General features: G+C 52.4%; 3 protein-coding genes across 71 annotated transcripts in view; 2 read left to right on the top strand and 1 right to left on the bottom strand.

Moving 5' to 3' along the window:
* The window catches only part of NCOA6 (nuclear receptor coactivator 6), a 102,952-nt gene extending 101,886 nt beyond the window's left edge, over positions 1-1,066 (top strand). For all 33 annotated transcript variants that reach the window (XM_070247360.1, XM_070247355.1, XM_070247358.1 and 30 more), the window contains one exon: positions 495-1,066. In XM_070247360.1, coding sequence (XP_070103461.1) covers positions 495-538 — 44 coding nt within the window. In that variant the 3' untranslated portion in view covers positions 539-1,066. The remainder of the gene's footprint in view (positions 1-494) is intronic.
* Positions 1,067-2,209: 1,143 nt separating this feature from the next.
* TP53INP2 (tumor protein p53 inducible nuclear protein 2) overlaps positions 2,210-15,800 on the bottom strand; it is a 29,043-nt gene continuing 15,452 nt past the window's right edge. For 3 of the 33 annotated variants that reach the window (XM_023626416.2, XM_070247386.1, XM_070247385.1), the window contains 7 exons: positions 14,660-14,747; positions 11,692-11,718; positions 10,807-11,013; positions 9,833-9,937; positions 6,785-6,959; positions 6,091-6,379; positions 2,210-5,596 (listed from right to left, as the gene is read on the bottom strand). In XM_023626416.2, the coding sequence (XP_023482184.1) occupies positions 5,344-5,596; positions 6,091-6,379; positions 6,785-6,908 (666 nt within the window). In that variant the 5' untranslated portion in view covers positions 6,909-6,959; positions 9,833-9,937; positions 10,807-11,013; positions 11,692-11,718; positions 14,660-14,747 and the 3' untranslated portion in view covers positions 2,210-5,343. Of the gene's footprint in view, positions 5,597-6,090; positions 6,380-6,784; positions 6,960-8,787; positions 8,873-9,221; positions 9,340-9,832; positions 9,938-10,451; positions 10,620-10,806; positions 11,048-11,466; positions 11,618-11,691; positions 11,779-14,659; positions 14,748-15,800 lie in introns of those variants that run through there. The other 30 variants (XM_070247374.1, XM_070247379.1, XM_070247378.1 and 27 more) reach the window with 25 other exon arrangements.
* PIGU (phosphatidylinositol glycan anchor biosynthesis class U) overlaps positions 5,436-15,800 on the top strand; it is a 114,902-nt gene continuing 104,537 nt past the window's right edge. The window contains exons 1-2 of one of the 5 annotated variants that reach the window (XM_070247369.1): positions 5,461-5,748; positions 7,605-7,628. The gene's annotated coding sequence lies outside the window, so the exon portion shown is untranslated. Of the gene's footprint in view, positions 5,749-7,604; positions 7,629-12,016; positions 12,234-15,800 lie in introns of those variants that run through there. The other 4 variants (XM_070247367.1, XM_070247370.1, XM_070247371.1 and 1 more) reach the window with 4 other exon arrangements.

Below are 15,800 nucleotides of genomic sequence, written 5' to 3'. Positions count from 1 at the left end.
GACTTTGTAGCATGGCAAAGAGTTCCTTACAGCAACACAATGGCCTGGCTTCAAAAAGGATCCACAGGCTGGTTTTTTGCACTCTGGCACAATTTATTCACTTCCTGGTAGCCATCACTCTTGATTTCTCACCAAAAGCACTGTCAGTCTATCCATCATTTCATCGGGTACTAGGAACTGGTGATAGAGATTGTGGTGTCAACTGCCCAGCTAAAGAAGCTCTCCCCTCCCACTTTTTCAGCCGGGTATGTGCACTTCACCTCTCACCACCTGTATCACATTTCCCCGATCGTAGGCCCTCATGTACAGGGCCATACCTTCTTCCCGCAGAAGCCTGATAACCTCTCCATACTGAGTGCCCCTTCTGAGGCCTGGAGACTGATGCAGAGTCCAATAGGGCTCTCCTTAGGTCAGCCGTGGTTCTTGTGGACTATCTAAAAGGCATTGCTGCAAGGAGTTGCCTCAGCTGAACATGTCCTTCCTTTCCCCCACAGACATAACCAGTGCGGTGCAATCCAAGCGAAGAAAGTCCAAGTAAACAAGCTGGACAGCGACTTGATACTTGTAAATGTGTGTGAATTTTACAAAGAGCAATTTTGAGCTGTGACTTTTTAAAATCCATTTCTGTACAGTTAGTCATTTTAACAATGTGGCCCTTTTCCTAGTCCCTGCAACCTGTTTCGTAAAGTGCAATGGGGAAAGCAGAGTTGTTGAACCCCCTTGGTGTTGCAAGATGAAGTTCAAGGTTTCTAAAATGTTACCATGTATTGAGAGGAGCTAATGCGATTATGTTATTAGTTTTCACATTTCCTAAGCAGCCTAGAGTACAGGGTGAGCATTTTTAGATCTTCTAATGATGTATTGTGCTGTGGAAGTACTGTGTGTGAATAGCAGTAGTGGGAGCAAAAGGAATCTTCTCATTTGGAAATGTTGTAAATAATTTTATTATATAGTGTTTTGGATGTATTTGTTGTAGAAATGGACCAGTGAATAAAGAGAATCTAAGGGTTTGTACAATGTGAAATACTGAATGTGTTAAATAAATGTCTTTGTCCTAGAACATAAACGTTATGTTATTGGTAAGGGATCATTGGGTGAGCAAGCTCGCTCTTTGGACCATAAATGAATAGGAACAGCCTTCTTTGTGAATTAGAATCCCGTCTTGTCCTCATTGCACCTGAGATGCACCTGGCAAGTTGAGAAAAATGCACGTTTGTTCACTCAACTCATTCTTGGCTTTAAAGAAACTAGCCCTTTTCAGCAGTCTACTGGGCACTTTGGTATACATTAGTCAAATTTCTTTTGCTGCAGATAACAGAATCAACTTAGAGAGGATCAAAGGCCACCCAGGATTTTCTAGGGACTGGAAGCCATCAGCAACCCAAATAGCACTTTTTTTCCACCTCATATTTCTGCTTCTCCATGCATGTGATGGGTTGCTCCAAAACAACTGTGTTTACACCTCCATTCAGGAGATAAGCCCAGACTGACCAGCAAGATTCTTTGTAACAGCATCAAGAATCTAGCCCAGTTTAAGTCAGCTTTCCACCTTCAGTCCAGTTCTGTGGTTAGAGGGGGTAGTTCCCAAATAGAAGCGGTCATTTTGTGTTCTGTACTTCAGAGATGTCCACTATATTCCACTCTTTGGCTGCCCTGTTTCTCATCTGCATCAGGCTTAAGGGTGACTTCTCATCAACATGACCAGGTTTTTTCCCTTTCCTGGCTCAATTCTTACCTAAAAATTTGTAGTCTCCAAACCAGCTGCTTCTGCCCCTACTCCCCTCCCGAAACTTCAGGGGACTCCAACATTTGGGGCCCTGTCTTTGTCTGGGCGTCAGCTTTCTGCAGCGTCTCCTACAGCTGGATATATATTCCATCCCTTCCCCTGCAGTGACTCTGCCCTTGCCATAACCCAATGCGTGAGACAAAAAGGATGAGTCGGTGATTCTGTCATGCTCTTATTCTCATCTCTATTTCAACTGTCTTAGTGTACATATGTCTTATAAGGATCCTCTAAAAGTAGTTATTTATGAGTCAGACCCAACATTGTCTGCCTTTGTTCCCAGCAAGCTTATCTACCCTTTTCCTTCCCTGTATGACACACACAACCAGAACCAAAGCCAGCCTAATAATACTACCCTATGCCAGTACTATGCTTGACATTGCAGCATGCTTCTACTTCAGCTCTACTCAAACAGAAAGCATAATGTGCTTTAAATAGATTTTTATTTTTCTTTATATTAATTTTTTTCTCCCATAGAGGATAACATTACAGTTTAACAATCAGAATCCTGTTACACACATACACAGGCATGCCACATGACCAAGTCGAGGTGGTTGTGTCCTTGAGTCTGTTGACATGTCACAACACGGTCAACCAGAGTCTCCTCATTTCAGCCAATCTCAACACAAAACACCCAAGAGGGATGCACTCAACTTGTTGGTTCCATTTGGAACTACGTGGCAGGGCAAGAGGGAAAATATAAGGGGCTAAGGTATGTCTGCATTCAGTTCCCTCACATAAAGCCACATGGATCTGAGGAGGCATCCAAGAGCTCTGGTGGGGTCCTCGTTTCACCTAAGACATTATGGGTCAGAACAAATTCATCAGGGTTCCAGGTGGGGGCTGGGGAGCAGGCATACTCCAGAACATCAGCAAACTGCATTCATACACACGTGTTACCCTGCTGGGGCCAGACTGGCAAAGGCTGAAAAGTGACACCCAGCTTGAAGAGAGCACTCAGACAGATTGGGGAATTACTCTAAGTTGCCCTTTGATGTAATTGGGACTCTTTCTAGAAACAGGAGTCCCTCTGACATACTCAGTTTTGGCAAAGTGCTGGTAGTATTGACATTAACTAATACTCACAAACTGGAACAGACTTCTCCAGGGTCTCTGAAAACATCAGTCAAGACAGACTCTCTAACCCCCTCCTGTCTAAGGTTGCATAGGACTTTGTGAATTCTGGTTCCCTCATGTATTCAAGTTCTGTGGTTTAAAAAAATATATCCTGAAGCATGCTCAAGGTGAAAGGCACATACACAGTCAGTACAGTATGACAAGTTCTGATGCTTCAGGAGTCAGACTAGCAGGAGACTGAGTAGTGTTGGTTCTTAGAAATCTATACACAATTAAAATACTGCCACACTCAATGCTACAGAATCTATAGGAAAGTACAAAAACATGAGCCTTGCAACTAGCCTGGTGATGAGATTGGAGGGTTCTAGAACTACAGGAGACTCCAGAAATATGGGTAAGGGAGAGGCCCTTTGAAATTTGAGCCAAATGCACTATGTCTCACTCTTCCTGCACCAGAAGGATCCTGGGCACTGCCCAGGACTGAGCCTAGGCCCAAGCTGGCAGTAAAGGAATAGGCAGGAAGAATTGGAGGGAGTTTCAGTTCTTGGAAGTGCTGAAGACCTTAAGCTGGCTGTGAAACGACCAAGGGTTGGCTGGAAGAATAAAAGTGACTAGGTCCTAGCTGAAGGAGAACCTTGGGGAGAGGAGCAAGGTTGTCAGCTACTGGGACCCTAGTGGACTGGTGTGGGGACTTTGATCTGCTTTTAGTGTAAATTTGGCTTACTCCCTTGCATAGGAGACTCCAACAGGGCTTCCTCTGTCCCCATCCCAGTATTCATGGGGCTACCCCCTGCCTTGCCCACACACCCCACATGAGGCTTGGGGCTCTAGGGTCAGGGAAGGCAGCTGGAAACCTGGAATTGGGGTGAGGGGGAAGACTTATGTTAGTATGTAACAGGAAATCTTAAAAGTTTCAGGGAAGAAGAGCACACACTAGAAAAGGACTGTTAGAAAGAGGAAAAGGGAAGCAACTCCGGGCATCCCAAGAGGCTGTTGCTGGTGTCTGAGCCCAAAATTCAGTCTCACCATGAGAAGGGGAAAGCTGGCTGCCCCGACCCCTCTGTCTCACCCAGGGATTCGGGTTCCCTTCTCCAAGTACTTACTGGAGGGGGAGGGGAGGGGAACTATAGGGCACCCATTTCTCCCACAGCGTAGAAAGGAAGAGAGCCCTGAGGGAGAAAATGAGCAGAGGCCCCTGAAGGCCCTGAACCTGGATAAGGACTATTTGGGGATTGGGACAGTGGGGCTCCTGGCCTCCTACCCAAGAATGTTTATTAGCCATCCTGGGCAGGGTGTGAAATACAAGGCTAGAGCAAGATGAAGACTGAGCTGTCAGTCTTGGGATGGCTTCACCTCCACAGCATCATTCCTCTGCATTCTTACTCTGGGGTGTGCACTTCCCCTGCCTAGAAGCCCTCTGACCTGCATCTCTCCTAAGCTAGTTCTAGCACCTTGGGCATGTGAACAGATGGCCAGGATGGCAGGGCCTTGCCCAGCCTCTACTCCTGGGATGACATGTTGTGGATGGGGCAGCAAGATACTAACTAAGCCCTTCAGACTCAAGGGCCTGCAGAGGGTTGGATTTCAGGAAGAGATTTGGGAGGTGGAATTATAGGAAAGGGAAGTGGGGGTAGACTCTAGGCTTCAGCCTGAGAGCAGAGTTTGGCCTCTCTGAGCAAGCACAGTGCCAGCTCCCATGGTGCCCTGCTCCTTATAGCTTCTCAACCTGTCTGTCCTGTCTACCTCTCCAGTAGGCTGTCTCTTTCCCTTGATTCCCTCCACCTTCTCCCTCTAGCTCACATCTCACAGACCTCTTCCACGTACATCACCTTTTCATGCCTAAGCAACTCCAAGGAGCCCAGCCCCCAGGGGAGAGGGAAGGGGGAGACTAAAGGCAGAACCCTTTAGTTTCAGTGTCTCTCCTCCCCGCCCCCCGCCCCCCCCCCCCCCATTTGGGAGGGAATTACTGGGAATGAATAATAAGGGAGAAGGAATGAGTGTAGTGCCAAACATGAGATAGGGTGTGGCTCGTAAAGTGGGAGTTGAAGGTAGGGAATGAGCCAGATCTGGGACTGGAAGAAAGACTGAGAATCAGGAGTGGGCCAGAGGTAGAGGACTAGGGGGCAAGGATGAAGGGGAATGTCAGGGCAGAGGGCGGGATGCGGGATGCGGGACGCGGACCAGAGAAGGAAGAATGGAGTGTCGGGGTAGGGGAAATGGAGGATTAGATGCTGGGCATGGCGGCCAGAGGAGGAAGGGTGAAAGACAGGGGGGGATTCAGAGGCAGATTAGAGGATCAGAGGTGGGGACATTGAGGGAGAGGGGGGCTATCACCCCACCTCACACACTTAAGAAAGAGGAAGGTTGTGATGTCCAGCCTGAGGCGGGCCTCGGGCGCCCCTCGAGCAGCGCACTGGCTGCGGCGGAGGGGCCCGACAGGGGTCAGGCGTCGGCGAGGGGGCTGTGGTGCGGCCAGCGGACGCTCAGTAGTTGAACTGGCGCTGGCACGGCTGGTAGACGAAGCTGCCCTGGTGCTTGGGGCGGCGCGGGCGGCTCTCGCGGGCGCGGTTCTGCCGTTGCACCACCTTGGCGCTCAGCGCGTGGCGCTCGGCCCGCTGCCGGGCCCGCTGCAGCCGCCGCGCCTGGCCCCCCTTCTCCAGCAGCGCAGCCCGCGCCGGCAGAGGGGCGGCGGCGTGGTGCAGGGCCCGGGTCTCTCGGCGGGCAGGCGCCAACTCCCTGCGGGGACAAAGCAGGGCTCGGTCAGAGCCAGACAGTCGGAGGGCGGAGAAGAGCACTGGAGCCTCCCACCCTGTCCCCGCACCCTCGCCTGGAGCAGTGCCAGTCTCTATTCATAGCGCGCCGGCCCTTCCTCCTAGCCCTGGCCACAGGTAAGCCAGACCCCAGGGAAGCCTCCGCTCTTCTTGCCTTTTGTACAAGCCTCTAGAAACCCGACCCCCTCGACGCTCTGGCTTCCTTCCTCCAGCCTCCAAACCCATCCCAAGCCTCTCAACTGCCTCTCCCCCAAACCCCGCCCCAGCCACGAAGCCACGCCTCTCAGTAGCTCAGAGCCCCGCCCCAGTCCCCCGCTCCCAGCCCTGTCCCTGGCCATAGGCCCGCCCTTTGCCACTAAGAGACGCCCCTGAGGGTCCCGCCCCCTCAGTGCGGGGCAGGACCCGCGCCTCCGAGATACGCCTCTCTAGGCCTCCAGGCTCCGCCCCCGGCCGGCTCACCCATCGCTAAGATCACCGTCAGGCAGGGCAGCGTCGGGGTGCGGGGAAGGGGGCCCGGGCTCCAGCACTATGGTGCTGCCGGTGACGTAAACGGACATGCTGGGGTGCTCGATGAGGAGGTCCTCCAGGGGGCTGCTCTGGAGGCGGGCGGGCCCAAGTCCGGGACCCTCTGCAGTAAAACAGGCGGGAGGGGTAACAAACCAGCTCTCGTCCATCAAGGAGGGCGCGGGCGGAGGGCGGCCTGCGGGGGCAGGGGCGGCCCCAGGGCTGGGTGGAGCCGCGTAGCTGTCTATGGAGTGCGGGAGGGGGAGCCATATGGAGGAGGGGGTGCAGCGGGGAGGGACACACACACACCGGACACAGGGGGGCGGGGAGAGAAAGAGTATCGTTAGTCAGACCCGCTGCTCTGCCCGCTGCGCCCAAGGGGCACCCACAGGCCAGGAGTCTCGACCTGCTTCCCGAGGGTACGTGAAGTGTGGGTCCCAACACTGTGCCGCCCAGAGATCCCCCGGCTTGCATGGGATGGGACCCTGTTACCCCACCTCCAGTGTCACTGCCTCAGCCCCAGATTGCCCAGTAGGCCTGAGGGAACTCCCCAATCCCCAAGCAGCTCCCTTCCCCTTTGCTGCTCGGCCACCTGCCCTTACTTCACAGACCCAGGAGTCAGAGTCCTGGTCCCTGACTCAGGCCTCACCCGGCAAGTCAATGATGAGCCAGCCATCCACTTCATCCTCCTCGGAGACGAAGGCTCCGGGGCAGTCAGGGTCCTCAGTGGGCTGGGGGTTGCTGAAGAAAAGGCTAGTGAGGCGCTGGAACATGGTGGGGAAGTGAAGCGGCCTCAGGGGGGCGCCCTATGGCAGTGCAGAAACCTGGGAGGTGTAGAGAGTAGTCAGGGCCACCACTGACTGAAGTTTACCCCCACTCCTGACTTCCGGATACCACCCCCAGCCCCCAGAGCAGTGACAAGAGTACAGCAGGGACGTGTGGGGACGCTTTGCCACCTATGCACTTTCTGGTAGCTAAGCCTGCCCTCAGGCTTTTCTGTTTTCTATGTGGCCTTAGGAAGTTATTTAACTTATCTGTGCTTTAGATTTCTCGTCTGTCACATGGCAATGATAATGGTACCCTCCTCTGGGTCCTTATAAGAATTAAATAAGCTAAACACAAAGTGCTTAGAATAGTACCTGGACTCAGAGTAAGAAGTCAGTAAACTAATCAACTAGTTATTAATATTATTCCATGCTCTAGGGACATGGAAGGAGTGATATATATGACCAGACTCTGTCAGGGAAGGTTTCCAGAGGATTGGGCATCCAAGCTGGACCTTGAAGGGTAAATAGGAGTTATCCAAGCAAGAAAGAAATTGCCCAATATTGTGATTATTTATCATCATTATCATAATACAGCGAACATTCATGTGCCAGGTACTATACTAATCGCTTTACCTATATTACCCCATGTAATCCTCACAACAACTCTAGGAAGTGAGTATAATTATTATCTCTCTTTTACAGATAAAGAAACTGAGTCTCAGAGAGGTAAGGTAACTTGCCCAAAGTCTCACAGCTAGTAAGATACAGAGGTAGGATTTGAACCCATGCAGTCAGATTCTAGAGGCAGCAGCCATAACCACTATAATCCATAGCTGGATGTCTGTCTGGATTAGGCATTTTTAACCTGGTGGCGAGAGGCCATTGTCCCTGTGTATTGTTATGCAAAGAAGGACCATGGTTTTCATCATGATTTCCTAAACAGCAGTCCTTGACCCCAGAGATTAGAACCACTACTCGAGCCTGGGTGGTTTGAAAAGTGCTGCCTAGCAGAAATCCCACAGAACTGCTACCGTCTCACCATGTGATCGCAAAGCCCTCAGTCATGTCTGACAGACAAAGTTCAAAGATCCTATTCCCACAGGCCCTTCCCCCTCTGCCCCCCTAGTCGTAAACTCCTGCTCAAGGGCAGCATCCTGGCTGGGAGGAGGATCAGGTTGCCTGGCCCCAGGGAGACAGCAGGTCAGTGGGAGGTGATGAGGGAGGGAGGGAGCTATCAGACCCTAGGAGCCCTTAAGGATGAGCACTGAGGGTTGGACCAGGACTTAAACCCTCAATCAGCCCTTCCCTGGGTGAAGATGAGTAAGGAGACCCCCTGCTCCATGGAGACACTAAGAAGGTGGCTCTCGATCTGCCCCTCTCCCCACCTCACAGCCTAGCACAGGACTAGACCTGGGCTAGGAGCTCCTGGCCAGACCCCCTGGATGTCCCTAAAGCTTGGCCCTCCACATCTGTCCCCTGAAGATGATTGACAGTTTTGCTACTGAGCCCCTTGTCACCTTCCTCTAGGGATGTTTCCACCCTTCCTATAGAACTCCTGGGGGGCTTGTCCACACTTCCATTCCCTGGAGGCATTCTACTCTTAATGCTAACCCACCTCAGGTATTTCTATGCTCATTGCTACCTCTCTCATTCCCTGGGAATGTTTTCACACTTGACACAGAATCACCTAACCTCCATACCCTGAGAGTATTTCCACACTTGCAGAACCACAGTGGACTCCAGAAGGAAGCACTCCCACGGTGCTGGCCCTGGTGGCAGATCTACAGGGATTAGGGAAGTTTGGGCCACCCCCAACTAGTGCCTGCCCAGCACATGCCACACATCCCAACCCATCTGTAGCCACAGGAGTTAGTGACTCAGTTACCAAAAATCCAGCAAGCTTGGCCTCTCCTGAAGGAAGGGAAGTTTGAGGACTTGTTGAGGCACAGCCTCCTTCCACGGACCTACTACTTCATTGAGAAGATGAAAGGGAAGTCAAGAGCTGTTTTCAGGGACCATGATATTCACCCGGCCCACTTTACAACTTCAGATCAGAGGATATAAGTCTGTCCAAAGACAAACAGCTAGATGGTGGCAGAGCAGGCCTAGCCCCAGGTCACTGAGAATCCAGTCCTGAGTGTACACAGTCAGGAAAGCCTCAGCAAACAATCCCCCAAAATATAATGATGCAGGGGAGATAAGGAGGTCAGACAGCAATCAGACCTTGATCAAGTTACTGACCCCCCCACAGAGCCCCTCTGCCCACCCCTTTTATAAAGGGTCTGGGGTTCCTGGCACCAAGATTCATAATGCACTTACCAGAGTACCCACTGTGTGCCAGAGCCTCTCCAGGCCTCCTCAAATTACAGATTGAGGTAAGGGAGGCTCAGTGGGGGGAAGCTTCCTGCCTGAGGTCACACAGCAAGTCATCCACAGAGCCAGGAGTAACAGCAGCACCAGCCAGCCAGGGCCTGCCCACTCATGACCACTGGGGGAGCCTCTCAGATTTTCTTTCCCAGCCCTGCCAGCTTCCTGGTTCTCACATTCCCAGCTCTGCTCCAGGGAGAACCATTCCCTTTAATAACTACAGCAGTCGTGCCCGGAATAGCACTTGAGCCCCAAGCCACCACTACCTCAACCCATCTTTGAGCAAAACCCAGGCTGGGATGGGGCTCCTCGTCTAGCCTCTGGGCCCATCCACTGGGGAAGTCAGAAGCTCTCTTTCTCCTACTCCTTCTCTGGGCCCTCTGTGAGCAGAGAGAGGGGCAGCACAAGCCTTGTAAACACCATCACTAGGCCAGTTCAGTCCTTCCTAGCTGACAACCCTGGGGGTCAGGGAGGTGATGAACAGCCAAACAGAAGGGAACTTGTACCTCCCACCCCACTCCTACATCAGCCCTGGAGACACCCTGATGCAACCAGTGACTCACCTTCCTGTGGTCAAAACAGCTGGGAGGCAGCAATTTTATTGGGCTCTGGGACTCCAAGGTACAGAGTTAGGATCAGGGCCACAAAAGGGGACCCAGTCTCCAGACCTGGAAAAAGATCCAGGAGTGAGGAGACCTACCAGCCCTATCAAATTTGGATGATGTTGAGCCCAAAGTAGAGTCCCCAGTGGACAAGGATTTGTAACTTGTTACTAGTGTTGAGCTCCTAGTAGGTATGTGCCTGTGGCTAATGCATCTGTCACTCACTCAGTAGTTATAACTCTAATTGGATGCATGACCTCGAGTAAGCCACTTCTCTCTGGGCCTCAGTTTCCCCTTCCATGAAATGAGGTCTAAGACTCCTCCTTTTGGGGCTGGGAGTGATATTAGCTAAGGCGCTGCACACATGTCAGGGATTAGGAGGATGTTATTATGTTAGTCCCGGCGGTGCAGAGCCGGGAGCCCGAGGAAGGGGATTCCACCACCATCTGGCGCTCCCCCAAAGACCTCGGAGCTGAAGCTCCAAGCCGCCCCTGAACTCGGGACAACCCCCTCAACCTAGACCCAGCAGCGCCGCCCGAACCCCTCTCAAGTCGCAAGGAGAAACCAGGGGATCAGAGACCTGCCCCAGCCGCTGAAGTAGCCAAGGAAACTGCCAAGGCCCCTCCAGTCCCGCTGCCTTTCAGCGTCCCTCACCCAAGGGCCCAGCCCCGACCCAGCGCCCACCGGGTCACCGGAGGACAAGCGACCCGAGCGGGGAGGGGGGAAGGAAGGCGGTGCCGGCCTTGGTGACGTCTCAATGTCATATGCAAATAGGGAGACGTCATGGTCTACCGGCGTGCGGCAGCCAATCGGGAGACCCGAACGCAGCCTCGGCGGCCGCCGGCAAAAACAGACAAAGACCCGGGAGCAGGGGGCGCGGGGCGTGTCCCGGGGCGCGGGGAGCCCCCCCCCGGCCGGAGCTGCTCCGGACTCACCTGGGGGCGAGGGCGAGGGCGGGGCGGCGGGAAGGGTGGCGCTGAGGTAGTTGTGCGGCGGAGCGTCCCAGGATCGGCGGCTGATCACAGGCCGGGGCGCATCGCGGGGGCTGGGCGGGGAGGCGGCGGGGCTGCGGGCCGGACGCTCCGGGCTGCTGCGCTCGCCCGCCGGGCTTTGAGTCTGTGCAGCGGCTGCTGCTGGGCTCACTGCACAAATTGGAACGTTCAAACAGCTGATTGTGACGTCACAAAGGGGCCCGCCCGCCCCGCGTCACCGGCCGGCGGAGCGGCGGCCAATCCCAGGCTGCGGATCCCCCCTCCCTGCCCCATCCACGGTTCGCCGGCTAGTGGCTCCTGCCCCGGAGCCCGGCTCCGAGCCTCCGGGGACCGCCGCGAGAGGCGACTGCTGGGAGCTTGGACCCCCTGCCCCAGGGCGACCCCCAGACCTCTCAGTGAGGAGCGTCCCCACTCCTTCCCACGGGATCCCCATCTTCCTGCACTCCCTCCACATATCCCAGCTCCCTCACCTCTCCCACTGTCCCCCCATATCCTTTCACCGTCATCCTATATCCAAGTACCCCAGTCTGTACCCTTTTCTCAACTCCACACCACGTCCACGCACCTCCTTTCTCCCTGCTCTCCCTCCTTTTTCTCTCTCACCTCCTCACCCCCAACACGTTCTCTGCTTTCCCACCCTATTTTTCCTTAGCTAGGCAGACTTGAGAGGTGAGCGACATCCCTTTTTCCTGGTTCCGCGGGAGCACCTGGATATGTAGAGTTGGTTAGGCTGACGGGAAATTTTGCAGAGTAGGACGTGGAGAGGAATTGCTTTGGGCTGAATAAACATTGACCTAGAGACCGTTCTGTACTGGAATATTTACACACCTTATTTGATCCACGTTGCTACCGGGGCTGGACAGAAAAGTGACAGGACAGGGATCAGTTATTAGTCTCGATTTTCACACGGGGAAACTGAGGATCACAAATCTCACTGTTAGTATGTGGATTCATATTCAATAATGCATTCAACATTTATTGAGTACCTACTATTGCCGCAGCCAGACCACTAACGGACATTTATTGAAGTTACCCAGTACCAGACACTGTGCTATAGCACTTTATATGTGGTTGGTTTTTTTTTTAAAGATTGGCACCTGAGCTAACATGTGTTGCCAATCTTCCTTTTTTTCTCTTCTTCTTCTTCCCAAAGCCCCCAGTACATAGTTGTATATTCTAGATCTAGGTCCTTCTGGCTGTGCTATGTGGGACGCCACCTCAGCATGGCCTGATGAGCGGTGCTGTGCCGGTGCCCAGGATCCAAACCAGCGAAACCCCAGTCTGCCCAAGTGGTGTGCACCAACTTAACCACTCAGCCACAGGCCGGCCCCATGTTTTATGTGTCTTGATCTTCACAACAACCCCCAAAAGTGAGTATTATCTCCATTTTCCAGTTAAGGAAACAGACTCAGAGAGCCTAAGTGACTTCCTAATGTCACAAAGCTATAGTAAATGGCAGAGCCAGGATTTGAACCCATAGTTCCTGGCCCCAGCCCTCTCTACTCTACATGCACCAGATTGCCTAAATCCCAGAGTGCTTCAGCACCCCCAGGGGGACCTGGGCCCAGTCCTGACTGCCCCAAACTTGCTATGTGACCTCAAGAAAGTCGTCTTACCTCTCTGGGCCTCAATTTCCTTTTCTGTCAAACTTAACATATCCAAGCTTCCTTCTAGAGCTTCTTTCAAACACTCTGCTGTCAGGATTCTGCCAATCCCATGCTCTAAACCCCCAGCTCCCCCAGTGGCCTGGGAAATGCCCAGGGAGAGGCCACAAATATACATCCTCAGAATCTCAGAGGTTCTGAGTCCTGTCTCAGTACAGCAGGACTGGTGAGGGTGGGTCTGAGAACTGCCCATCTGGCCCAACAGGAGACAGGGAGTGAGGTAGGCCAGAGCTTCATGCTTTGGTGACAAAATCCTGTCCCAGCCTAGTCTGAAACCCCAGAGGGACTCCTCAGCCCTAGCAGCTAGGAGAAGGAGACGGGAAATAATATCCAGAGGCTGCTCGGGGGAGGAGAGAGCAGTGTTTTGGAATGGTGTCCCTAAAGTGTCCTCATTTCATGCAACCCTGAGCCTATGCCCATCACATTTGCTTCCTGCTACCCTCTCTTGACCTCTTTGCTGACTTAACTGTATAATCATTAATACACCTCTCCTGTCACACCACTTGTCTGCTTAAAACCTTCTGTGTCTCCCAAAGTACCACACTCCTCACACAGCATTCATGGCCTTCCATGACGCAGCCCCAGTTCTCTCCAGTTTCATCTTCCCTTCTTCTCCCACATGCACCTTGTGCTAAGGTCAAACTCCTCTTTGCCCCTTCAACACTCTCCCACATCCACACTTTTGCTCAAGCTCTTTCCCCCGCCTGGAAAGCCCTCTTCAGGCCTTTGTGAATTCAGATCTTTCCTGTCTTCAAGATTCTACTCACCCCTTCTTCTAGGTAGCCTTCCCTGTCCCCAGCCATGTGTCCAGAGCTATCTTGATGGACAGTCATTTATTTATTCAATAAACAGTAAATGAAGATGACCAATTGTGGGTGTGTATGTGTCTTCCCAAGTGGATAGTTGGCATCCCAAGGGCAGAATCTTTGTCCATATACTCCCCCACCCAGCCTGCTGGGCCTGATAGCGAGTAGACTCTAATCAAATCAGCAGTTACAGCTCAAGAAGGTTGGCTTGTACAAGAGTTGACAGCTGGACCCTCTATCCTGGGACAGGAGGTTTTTTATTGGACATAGAGTTCTGGTTCCCTGAGCCCAGGGATGGGGGCTCCTGACATAAACTCTGATACCCTAAATGACCTGGATTCTGCTCCCAGCCTTAGCTGAACCCCATGTACAGACTGCTAGGTCAGATCCCAGTCTTCCATTTCTCTGTAGAGTCAGAGGTACCTATGGAAGTAGGGGGCTGGAGCCCAGTGGAGTCCCTTCCTGAAACCCTGGGGACCCATCCCTCTACACTGCAGAGATTTATTATCAGGGCTGGAGAAGACCTAGACCTCAATTCATCCAAACTCCTCACTTTATAGGTAGAGAAACTGAGGCAGAGGGAGGTCAAGGTACGTGCTTAGGATTATAGAGTAGCAGAGCCATCTACTGACCCTGGTCCTGGGGAGCGGGCTTAGTATTCTGGGACCTTGGCCTGGACCTGGGGGCTGTAAAAAGGGGCAGTGGGCACCATACTGGGGGTAATCCTAGAATCCCATTTCCAATCAGACATAGGATGCCACTCCTATGTACACACATGGATATGCATGGACATCTATGCATACACATGAAGGCATCCATGTACAAATATACACCCATGTGCTCATGAGCTCACATCCATGGGGTTAATCCATCCAATCCCTGCCCAGATGTAAGCACTTGCCCAATTTTATGGCTCCCAGGATTGGAGGTCAAGAGGTCACCCTTCTATTCCTGTCTGGGACTTGGGCTTGGCCTCACCAAACCCTGGGGGCTCCCCGATGACTTGGGGCCCCCCACTTCAAAGGGTAAAGATGTGTCAGCCTGGGTGTGTCCCTCACAGGCCTTCCGTGTACTTGAAGGTATGAACCTGCTGGAGAACTGTCTCACCACCCCCCCCTCCCCTTTAGCCCCTAAGCTAGAGGGCAAGGCTGAGATGAAGCCCAGTGGGTAGCTTGGAATCTGAGTCAAAACCAGCAAGTTCTGATCACTCTGGAAGCAGAGCTCTCCTCCTACCCCCCACTAGCCCTAGATCTAGAGTTAAACAAATAATTTTAGTGAAGAAACTATTGAGATTTCTATATGCCAGGTACTATTCTAAGTGCTTACCTGTGTTGATAACTCATTTAGTCTTCACAACAATCCCATAATGTATGTAGTAGGTAATATTATTCTTCCCATTTTATTGATGAAGAAACTGAGACAGAGAGGGGAAGAAATTTCATTGGTAAAGCCAACTAGGGCAGACACGATCCCCAAATTCCCCCAAGAGATGGGTTTATACATTAACAAGGGGCCATAGCTCCTGAATTCCTATTCAAAAAGCTTTGTTGTTCAACCCAGAGATGCCTGAATTGAGGATAACGGTGGGGGTGGGGGTTGGGGGGCATGCGTATACACCATGAAAGAGACCCTTGTCTGACTGTCAGTAAATCCAGATTTCAATCCTGGTTCTATCAATCCTGGCCTCACTGCCTGGCCCTGGGCAAGTCACTTTCTTTGTCTGAGCCTCAGTTTCCCTATCTGCAAAATGGCTGGTTCTGTGCTTCCTAAATAGTACCTCCAGCCCCAACCTCCAGGCATCCGAGTTTGTTTGGGTGAACTGTGCTTAATGCCCCTGACCATGAGGAGGTGATGGTCAGGACAGGATTCATTTCAGGAAGAGGAGATGAGTGCAGGAAGCCAAATGCCTAGCTTAGTTTTAGTCCATTTGCCCATGGTGTGAGGGTGGGGTGGTGACTTTGGGGCTCCATGTGATAAACATGTGGGTATGTTTGTGAGTATGAACAAGTACCCGAGTGAGCTGCTCTGCTGTGAGTGTCCTGCATGAATCCCCACGTTTCGAACTTTTAAAGGAAAATGGTTGCATCCCTCAAGCTTTGAGACTGGAGAGGAGAGCGTGGACAGTGAGTTTCCCTCGTGCTGGACCAGCCACTGTTGTAGCGCAAATGGACTCCCTGAAGCTCAGACCGCTGCCCTTTCCTGATCTCTGCTCTTCCTTGGCTCCCCACCACCTTCAGGCTGAAAATACTACTACTGGCCAGGCCCCCTCTCATGTACCTGGTACACAGTAAGCATTCAGTAAGTGCTGTGCTTGAAGCTGCCCCCACCCAAGCTTTTGGCATTCTCTGTCAACACACACACCCCCTCTACCAATGATCACACTCCAAACCACCACCAGCTTTCCTGCTTCCAGGATTTTGCTCTTGTACTTTCTTCCTCCTAGGGAACCCCATCCTTCACTCACTTA

This window comes from Equus caballus, chromosome 22, assembly GCF_041296265.1.
Source record: "Equus caballus isolate H_3958 breed thoroughbred chromosome 22, TB-T2T, whole genome shotgun sequence".
NCBI classification, from domain to species: domain Eukaryota; kingdom Metazoa; phylum Chordata; class Mammalia; order Perissodactyla; family Equidae; genus Equus; species Equus caballus.
The sequence above is the reverse complement of the archived record's forward strand: the minus strand, read 5'-3'. Positions and strand labels throughout refer to the sequence as shown.